The sequence below is a fragment of the Pinus tabuliformis genome, chromosome 9 (assembly GCF_031772625.1).
Source record: "Pinus tabuliformis cultivar Carrire ecotype Pingquan chromosome 9, CPIR1, whole genome shotgun sequence".
Taxonomy (NCBI): domain Eukaryota; kingdom Viridiplantae; phylum Streptophyta; class Pinopsida; order Pinales; family Pinaceae; genus Pinus; species Pinus tabuliformis.
The window spans coordinates 1,932,537,970-1,932,548,406 of NC_142307.1; the positions used below are offsets into that span (position 1 = coordinate 1,932,537,970).

A 10,437-nucleotide genomic window follows, 5' to 3' on the forward strand; every position below is an offset into this window, starting at 1 on the left:
TAATGCCAGCAAGATAATATCAGGAGGCAATAATAAATTGATCCATAAGTTCAATATAAGTTGTGAGAGTGCTCTGCAACCTGCGAGATCCGCTTTCCGCACGATCTGAGCCTGCGAGCAAGCTCGCACTTCGCGCGTTCTGAGCCTGCGAGGGAGTCCGCGGAGGGATCTGCTTGGAGCCTGCGAGGGAGTCCGCGGAGGGATCTGCTTGGAGCCTGCGAGGGAGTCCGCGGAGGGATCTACTTTGTGCCTGCGAGGGACCGTCGAGGGATCTGCTGCAGGCCGCGGCCTCCTTGGCTGGGTCTGTTGGCTTTCCATGGAGGAGCCAACTCCCCCTCCTCCTTCATCTTCTGTAGCAGAGGCCTTCAAAACCCTGCTGGCCTCCTTGCCTAAGAAGAAATGCATGGAAGCAGCAAAGTTTGTGAAAAAGCTTGAAGATATCCCTGAGATCGCCCTCCCGCCAGAAGGACCAATCCAAGTAGCACTTTCTCTGGCAGATTGGGCTCTGGTTGGACAGTTTACAGGACTTTGGCCTTCCCTGAAGTTGACCGAGAACTGGGTAGCCAGGAATTGGGCACCTCTGATACAAAACAAGGTAACCTCTTACTTCCTCGGGAGAGGATATTTTTTGTTTGAATTCTCTGCAAAAGAAGACAAAGATCTCATTTTCAGGAATGGCCCCTACTTCATGGGCCCCCAAGGGCTGTATTTAAACAAATGGATGCCAGACTTTGATCTGGCGGTGGATGTGCCTACAACGGTCTCGGTGTGGGTGAGACTCCCCAATCTCCCAGTTCATTGCTAGAACTGGGATTCTTTGAAGCACATCAGAAATACCCTTGGAAAATTTATAGACAAGGCCAACAGTAAGGACCAGTACGATTGTGCCAGAATCTGTGTGGAGGTAGATCTGGAGGTCGGACTACCGGAAGCCATCAAAATAGTTGTAGGTCCCTGGACTCATATACAGAAACTGGATTATGAGCAGCTGCCATTCAAATGCCGGAAGTGCCACGTCTACGGGCATTTTGCCAGAGACTGCCCGTCCAAAGGGGTGGAAGAAAAAGGAAAGGAAGAAGGATGGAACTAGGCAAAGTGCTCCAAAACCTTTCACAAGAAGAATGCAAATGGAAACGCCAAAGCCCCTCAAGCGGGCCCTGCTCAGAAACCATCCATGGAAAGCCAAGGGAATAAATTCGAAATCCTTGGATCTGAAATCATGATCACCCAGGAGGCAGAAACCACCAAGGAGGCCTCTCCCTCTAAAATCTCCCCCTCCACCAAAAATGTTCCAGAGAAAATGTCAGAAGAGGAGGAGGAAACCCAAGAGTCTGAGGAATCGGAGGAAGAAGGGGAAATAGGCGAATCCCAATCCTCTCCTAGAAGATCTACAAGAGGACGTAAGTCTGCAAAGGAAAAAAGAGAACAAGAAACCTATAAGGACAAGCTCCAGGGTAGCCAGCCAACATTAGAGAAGCTCCTAGCAAAAACTCCGAAGATGACGAGGATCCAATCCTAGAGCTCCAAGGGAGCTCAACAAGGCAAAAATAAATGATGAAGATAGTCTCCTGGAATTGTAGGGGAATGGGCACCACAACTAAAGAAGAAGAAATGAAGAGTTTAATAACACTGGAAGCCCTGAACAATGTAAACTTTGAAACGAGAACTATAAACTCAAAACGGGAACTCTGGCCAAAAAAACATAAAAAACAGTGCTAAAAACAAAAAGTGTGTATACTGGAACGATGTTTTTTTTTTAGGTGTCAATTTTGATCGTGTTTTAAAAATGGCAGTGACTACGAAATTTACTACGAAATTTTCGTGCAAAATATAGCTTCAAAACGAAAGTGATGATACTGGAATAATGATTTTTTTTTTAGGGTCAATTTTCAAACTTTTTAAAAATGCTAATAAAACCAATTTTTTATGTCTCAAACAAAGTTAATTTTTAAGGAAAAAACACATTAATGTTTCTGGTAAAATATCATTTTTCTTTCCTAAGTATAAATTTAACATGTTTTCAACCACAACATGCTAGATACAAAAGAAATTGAAATTTTTTCAACTATAAAATTAAAAACCCATGACATTATGAAAAAATTATATCACTGAATGAATTCAAAAGTCTTTATTTGTATACTGAATAAAACAGACATTATATCTCTAATTTGATATTGCATTGTAGATATTTAAACAATAAAATTTATCATACTTAAGACATAATCCAACAACATAAAAATGCTTCATAACTTCTCATTTAACAACATATGGAAAACATTAATTTTATTTGAAAATACGATGCATACATCAGTTTAAACAATTATTCAAAATCACTCATATTTTCTTGCACACCATCAGAATTCACATCTTCAGATGAGTGACTGGATGCTGACGAAGATGTTCCATATTCTTCTCTTTCATCAACTAGTGCCCCATCTGAGTCCACATGCATGCCCAACATTCCAGGTTTCAAAAGTCTTCTAGATCTATGACTGGTTTCAGCAGACTCCCATGTCAACACTGTTTCTTCTGGTAACAACCTTTTCAGAATCTCTGTCGTCTTGAAGCGAAGAGTTCCTCTCTTTGTTAAATTGAAGTCATAAACAAGTATGTCAACATCCTCCAATTGTAATATGTCTGTGCGGCAGTGATTTATATTTGTACCCTTTATTTTTCTTTTTCCACCATTTTTTTTGTCAACTACCATCTCTGGCTTATACACACCATTGAATGGGTGTGTATTTGTGGCATACCAATGTACTTCAACACCTGTAACATCATCATTTTCTGTAAAGACCTTTATAACTTTAGCAACCCAAAATGGATAGCCATTGGGATCTCCATCTGCTAGCACTGCAATCATGCAACCCTCCTTAATATCATGTACTGAACCCCTATAAAGGTCTTCCATGGCTTCATGTTGTGCACGAGATCTTCTGGAACCAATATACATCTATCTTTCCATTGCCTGTGAAGAATTAATAATACCTTGAGTTTGTTGCTGTTCAACAATGTTTACTTCCTCTTGTTCATTCGACACATTTTGTGGCCAAATAAATGGATTTTTCAAAGGTATATCTTCATTGGTTGTTGTTAAAATGATTTCACTTTGATTATTGAAAAATGACTCCCACCAAACTGAATCAGCAATGTCAAAGTACTCATATGTATATCTAATACATTTTTTAATTTCTTCTAGGCAATCAGAATAATTTATATGTCTATTCTGTCTGCGTGCATTCTGAACTTCACCAACTGATTGTAATAACAATATTTTTGATGCAAATATTGGACGATCTGGAATGAACTTCAAAAATTGCAAACCTGATGACGGTGCCCATTCTGTAGTAGTTGAAAACTTCTTGCCCCATATTAGTGTTTTCCCATCAATTTTTTTTATACGAAATTGATGTTGGAAGCTAATATCATTAAGTTGTTCAATGCATTTCCCCTCACCATATGATCCTAGAATAAACCTTCGCATGTCAACAGTTTCTTCCAACACTTCAAAAGCAGGCTCTGGCATGTATGATTTCTTAATACATTCAATTAGTGATGGCAAGCTCCCAACTTCCTTCCTCCTCAATGTGACTGAAAAACGACTAAACATCTGATCAATATGGTCATGAGTGTGCCCAATAAGAAGGAAACCAACCTTTACCTTTTGAAAAATTCTCAATTCAACAAGCATGTTCAGATACCCAAAAACAACCTGATTTTTGTTTTCACGGCAAGTGTTGTCCAATTGTAGATACAAAACTTCAGGAAGATTACCAGACCAATGAGAAATCACATCATGAATTATGGTTATGGTCAAATTTGCATCATTATGAATATTTGGAGCTGTGAAGTACACCCTTGGCAACATTTTCCCATTGAAGACCATACAACTGACCAAGTGAAACTGAATAAAATTTTCCTCTTGTAAATTTTTGGGTGTGCGAACAAAATGTGGTAAAAGTGTTTTCTTCTGGTCCATACCATCAATTATCAAACCCAAATATTTATTTGGATTATCATAACACTTCTTTCGATGCTTGTACAACTTCTTCCTTTCATTTGTTTGTTGTTCGCGATGCTCCTGAAGTTCTTTGACAATTAAATCTACAGAACATAAAAGAAATTCATTAAGAAATATGTTTTCATAGTTGATGACTATACAATTTTAAAGTAAAAGTTATGAACGCTTACCTCTTTCTGAGCCTTCACATTTGTCCCTTTTTTATTTAAGAGAAGCACATGTACTGCAAATCCCCATCCTTATCTTCTTAGGAATACGAACATTATTGAATTATTTCTTCCATATCTTCACAAAATATTGATATGTAATAAATTGGCCCTGTCCCTTAGCACTTTCTGCATATTCTTTGTATAAGTTGTAGATTTCTCGTCTTGAAAAATTATCTGGAATATGTATTGTCTCTCTATTTGGCATACACTCTCCATGCTTTGAAAAGAAATCTTTCATCCATGACATTGCAGTATTTGATAATGGCCCAAACTATCTTTTATAACGTACTTCTGAATAAAATGTGGGATCCTTTTCCAAATTTTCTTGAATTCTCGAGAGACGAAAATTCCCAATTGAATGAAACATTTTGAAAGCTTTTCTACACAATAATAAATTCCTAATATGATAATCATAACCTGACAATGTAGATTGCATGCAGCCAACTAAATATGAGTTTTGCATGCTTTTATTCATTGACAAATATCTCTTCCTGCTTTCTAATGCAAATGTGAAATCCATATGTTTCAAGCAATTTTTTTGGCAACATTCACTTGAAATGAGAGCGCTGATAGAACTTCTTCTCGTCAGATATTCTGCTCTACCCCTTGTATAACTAGAATAGCTTGCATTGATACGAAAAGGTCTGCTCCTACTCCTTGATACAATATTTCTTGGCAACATCTCCATCATTGGATCATCATTTTTATAAGGATTTTCATCATCATTAAGAGGAATGTTATCCACACTATGATCATCTCTGATTTTCAAATTTTGACTGAGAGGATACCCTTCATCTTCCCCTTCTTCAGTGCTACTGTCATAGTCCCCTAGAATTCAAACTAAATGGAAAATATGACTTGATGTTTAATGGATATTCTTCCTCATGTACATTGTCAGTGCTACTCTCATAGTCCATAGAATTAGGACTACGTTGAAAATGTGGCTGTTTAGTTATTGAAGATGCTACATCCTGTCCTTTGTCACTGCTACCTTTATACTGATTAGAATTAGGACTAACTGCATCATCCTGTTCTTCATCACTGCTGCTCTCATAGTCCTTAGAATCAGGACTAAGAGGACATTGTGATACTCCAATCTTTTGAAAATCATCATCCCGCGCTTCATCACTGCTGCTCTCATAGTCCTTAGAATCAGGACTAAGAGGACATTGTGATACTCCAATCTTTTGAAAATTATCATCCCGCGCTTCATCACTGCTGCTCTCATAGTCCTTAGAATTAGGACTAAGTGGACACTTTGACACTCCATTCTTTTGAAATTCATTATCACACTCATCATCACTGTTGCTCTCATAGTCCTTAGAATTAGGACTAAGTGGACACTTTGACACTCCATTCTTTTGAAATTCATTATCACACTCATCATCACTGCTGCTCTCATAGTCCTTAGAATTAGGACTAAGTGGACACTTTGACACTCCATTCTTTGAAATTCATTATCACACTCTTCATCACTGCTGCTCTCATAGTCCTTAGAATTAGGACTAAGTGGACACTTTGACACTCCATTTTTTTGAAATTCACTATCACACTTTTCATCACTACTACTCTCATAGTCCTTAGAATTAGGACTAAGTGGACACCGTGACACTCCATTATTTTGAAATTCGCCATCATGCACGTCAAAACTGCTGCTCTCATAGTCCTCAGAATTAGGACTAAGTGGACACCGTGACACTCCATTCTTTTGAACTTCACCATCACACTCTTCAAAACTACTACTCTCATAGTCCTCAGAATTAGGACTAAGTGGACATCGTGACACTCCATTCTTTTGAACTTCACCATCATGCTCTTCATCACCGCTGCTTTCATAGTCCTTAGAATTAGGAATAAGTGGAATCTGTGACTCTTTATTAATTTGAAATTCTCCATCCCCTCTTTCATCAGTGCTGCTCTCGTAGTATTTAGAATTGGGACTAAGTGGAAGAATTGACTTTCTATTCATAGTGGAAGAATTCCCGCTATATTCATCAATATGAATAGAGTTGTTACGCGATGAAGATGTTGATGGTGTATAAATCGAAACCTCACCATCAGAACAATCCATCCCTTTCAAATAGAAGATGTTGAATGATACAAATGGAGTCTCCTAAGAATATTATATAGCTTAAAGAATGAAATATTCCCTCCAAAAAATTTTCGCGAAAATATTTCCCTCCAAAAGTTTGTTAGATTTATTTACCTTTATTATTTTATTCTACAATTGATTGAAAAACATAAACTAAATTTTTTTATGAAATCAATCACTGAAATTCAAATTGTAAACTACAACTTGTATATTAATTATTCTAATAGTTAAAGTATATAATATTTACTAAACAACTAATTTTTTTTTAAATTTTTATAATATATTCTAAAAAAAAATTAATCCCACATTCAATCCATTGTAAAATAACTCTACAATATTCGCTCTATAATAATTACGCCGTAAGGCGTTCCCTCTGAGAAAGACATCCCTAAAATGTGACGTGTGCGATCCTGAGCCATTGATTCTGTGTGTTAGACGATTGGGGTGTTTTCTGCCATTGATTTAATCTGTTTTTTTCATAGAAAAATATTATTTTTTCCACCAGCTGGAAGACAGAGAGGGAGGATCTGGCAATGGGCCATGAAAGGCCAGGCCTCCTGGCGATGAGACTCTTCGCAGTGACTGAACCGAAACGTGTCTTCGCAGTGACGAAACGTGTCTTTCTTCTTGGTTTCGTGTCTTTCTTCCTGCCTGAGGGCCGCGTAGCCATCATACCCCGAAAGTCAGGGTTGGAAGTTCCCTGGAATTGGACAGCCGGAGTGGGCATTTTCAAGTCCTCACGATGCTGGCAATTACAATGACCAACCAAATTCTACACCTTTCTTTCGTAAGGATGGATCTTGTACAAAAGATCGTGGAAGGTTTTTTCTGGCATGGTATTCAACTGTTCTGTTAAGACATGGTGACAGAATCCTCGAAGCAGCCTCTGAAATATTTGAAGGCTGCCCGATCAAGTTGGCAGCTAAGGTGGGCTCATAGCATACCAAGCAACTTCATTTCAGGGTGTCTAATCGTGAACCTACGAAGATAGTTTTCTTCTTTTAACCTCCCCCCCTTTCAATTTCACCAGTGGCAAGGTGGGCTCTTGTCATACCAAGCAACTTCATTTCAGGGTGTCTAAGCATGAACCTACGAAGATAGTTTTCTTCTTTTAACCTCACCCCATTTCAATTTCACCAGTGGCAATTAAAGTGAATTAGTTTGCTGTCCCAGCGGCTAGACAGGTGTTTAGTATATTACAAATCCTTTGAGGACGGACAACCAGCATCCATTCAAATTGAATATTTCTTGGTACTTACACATTATGTATCTGGTATTTTGAAGCTTCTCAGATTGTCCCTGGCATGATCTTCTCCGTAATAAGTGCATAGAGCATTCCACTTTTATTGTGAAAATTCCTAGGCACACTTTATTTTGTTGTTTTCTTCTTTACTGGCCCGGAGACCCCTCATTGTTTGGCCAGAGTGGGATTGAGACTCCTGGAACATGTCGCTTAAGGATTCTCCAATAAAACCTGAATAAAGTTTAAGCACCAAAGAGCCCTGTGAATCGAACTTGGACTAATCATGGTAAATGTTCAAGCCTTTTAGTAGAAACCTGGATAAACAATAAAGTGTGCTGAGATTAAACCCATGTAGACCAATTGGTTTATGTGGGGTTTAGTCCCTACCAGGTCACAGGTTCAAATGTTATGGGAGGGTTTGAGGATGGGAGCCACTTTGGGGAATTAAACTATCCCAAGGGGCATCAACCGAGCTTGGCATAATCCGGTGATAGCATTTCACTGTTGGGCAGATCATTCTTCCATCCAACAATAATGGGGTTAGCCCTGGCCTAGCCTCAGCCTAGCTAAACTGTGCTGAGATTCAAATATAAACTAACAGCCGTAAATCTCCAATAATTTACACTTGAACCGCAACCCAACCAATTTATCTTTTACTATTATTACTTGCTGTATTTTCAAGTTCCATTAACCTATTCTGATCATGAGTGAACATTAGTCTCATTTCCTTTCTTTTTGCATCTGTAGGTTGCTGGAATTCACTGGTGGTACAAGTCTGGGAATCATGCTGCAGAGCTTACAGCAGGCTATTACAACTTAACCGAAAGAGATGGATACAGACCCATAGCCAAAATGCTGGCAAGACATCGGGCGGTATTGAATTTCACATGCATTGAAATGCAGGATAATGAACAACCATCTGAAGCCGTTTGTGAGCCGGAGGCTCTTGTGCGTCAGGTGAATAAAAAAAATTGAAGTTGACAGAATCAAGGTGGATTTCCATAGCTGGTTCTGCTAAATTTAATCTTAATCACACTGCATCAAACTAGGGATTGGCTTAAACTTAATACAGTGGAGAACACACATAAATTAAATTTTATTTTAGGTAGGAAATATGAGCTTTATGATGTATCATCTGATAAAATGAGTGCTAGTGAGAAATTGGTCACAATGACTAATATTTAAAGTGAAAAATTGACCAGCATTGAATCTCTGAAAAATAATTTAGACTGAAGAAAATCCATACATAGTTAGATATCGTCTTTTTTGGTTTTGGGCGTTGGTTATCTGAAAAATGTGTGGTTCCAGGTATTAAATGCTGGATGGAAAGAAGGTATTGAGGTTTCCTGTGAAAATGCTTTACCTAGATTTGATGAAGAAGCATATGATCAGATTGTAAGGCAATCCAGACCCGAGGGAATAAACGAAACAGGACCGCCCAAGAAGCGAATATCCGCTTTTACCTATCTAAGGCTATCTCAAGAACTCATGCAAGAACATAGCTGGAAAGAATTCAACAAATTCGTGAGAAGAATGCATGTGGGTTTGGTATGTACCTTGTCCATATCATTTTCTTTCACTCGATGAGATTACTTTTGTCTAATTGGAATCTGAACGGCTACTGTTATCATTTTGTTTTTCTTGTCCTCTTTTTCAGGATTATCATCCGGAGCCTGAGAAATACTTCAATCCAAGAGTACCTCTGAAGCGTTCGAAACCTAGGCAGGAGATTGAAGAATTCCTTGCTGCAGCAATAGCACCCGTGCCTGTGTTATTACATGGGATTGCTTCAGATGACAGTTCAGGTGTCAACCTTACAGAAGAGAGCTCGCAAATACAGGGGACGGTGTCTGTAGAAGATAAGATGCCACTCACAGGCAAAATATTGAAGTGGCTTCTATCACCACTCTCATGGTTCCAAAGAAAAAATTAGAATCAGCGGTTGCAGCCAGTCGATGAGCACTCCTGAGTAGTACTAGAATCGTTGAATGTTTTACATTTGTGATAGCAAACTAATGATTTTGAACGTTAAATCAATCCATTGAAGATTGTATTTTTAATTGACCGGATGTAAATTGAGTATCAAATCATTTAACGGGTTGTAAAGAATATTCTAAATTTTTAGTGTATACTAATTTTTTCGATCGAATAAGTATTAACAAGGGCAACTGGCATTGCTGTAGTCCCTGCCGGTATGCAATTTCAGGAAACACCCAAATTCAATGATAATTGAGGGATATGCAATTTCAGGACACACAAATTCAATGATAAATGACTAATAATCTAAATGAGTTAACAAACCTTTAAACATGAATGTGGCTAAATGACTGTGGCTAAATAACTTTAAATATGAATGTGTATTAATTTTATTAAGCAGCAACCAGCGGAACTAAGCAGAATCAGTAATGAAATATTTGTATTAAGGGTAAAATAGGAAAAATTGTGAGTAGGTAGTGGAATGTTTCCTATACAACATTGTCAAATTTTAAAATGAAACTCTTCTGAGTTCTCAAAATTGTTAGAACTTTATCTTTATCTTTGTTGAAATTGAAACATACAAAACTTTTACTATACTCATAAGCTTCAGAATCACTTTAATTATATGTTATTTTATAAAAATGCGTGGATAGGTAAATAAATATATCTTACCTAACACATTCAAATTTTAAATTCTAACTCAAAAATTTATATTTCAAAACGGTGAAAACTTGAATCCAAACCTTGAAAAATATAAGAAACAATCCTGCAAAAGCTATGCAAGTTAATCTTGCAGGGTAGCACCCTATAGGGGTAAGTTTATAAAATTCTAAAAAATAACTCTCTATGAGGATGCTTGTAAGTGGATTGGTAAACTCATTTTGGAACTTATTAG

General features: G+C 37.8%; 1 protein-coding gene across 1 annotated transcript; it reads left to right on the top strand.

Annotated features, from left to right (window-relative positions):
- Positions 1-316: 316 nt before the first annotated feature.
- On the top strand, positions 317-9,747 carry LOC149156689 (beta-amylase-like). The gene is made up of 5 exons (XM_089444836.1): positions 317-595; positions 7,037-7,249; positions 8,313-8,522; positions 8,874-9,113; positions 9,223-9,747. Exons 1-5 carry the CDS (start codon positions 317-319, stop codon positions 9,496-9,498), a joined length of 1,218 nt encoding a protein of 405 aa, XP_089300962.1. The 3' UTR covers positions 9,499-9,747.
- The last annotated feature ends 690 nt before the right edge of the window (positions 9,748-10,437 follow it).

Coding starts and splice junctions, on each gene's coding strand:
- LOC149156689 (XM_089444836.1), top strand. CDS start 317: ATGGAGGAGCCAACTCCCCCTCCTCCTTCATCTTCTGTAGCAGAGGCC. Junction 7,250..8,312: donor CGATCAAGTTGGCAGCTAAG/GTGGGCTCATAG, acceptor TTGCATCTGTAG/GTTGCTGGAATTCACTGGTG. Junction 9,114..9,222: donor GAAGAATGCATGTGGGTTTG/GTATGTACCTTG, acceptor CCTCTTTTTCAG/GATTATCATCCGGAGCCTGA.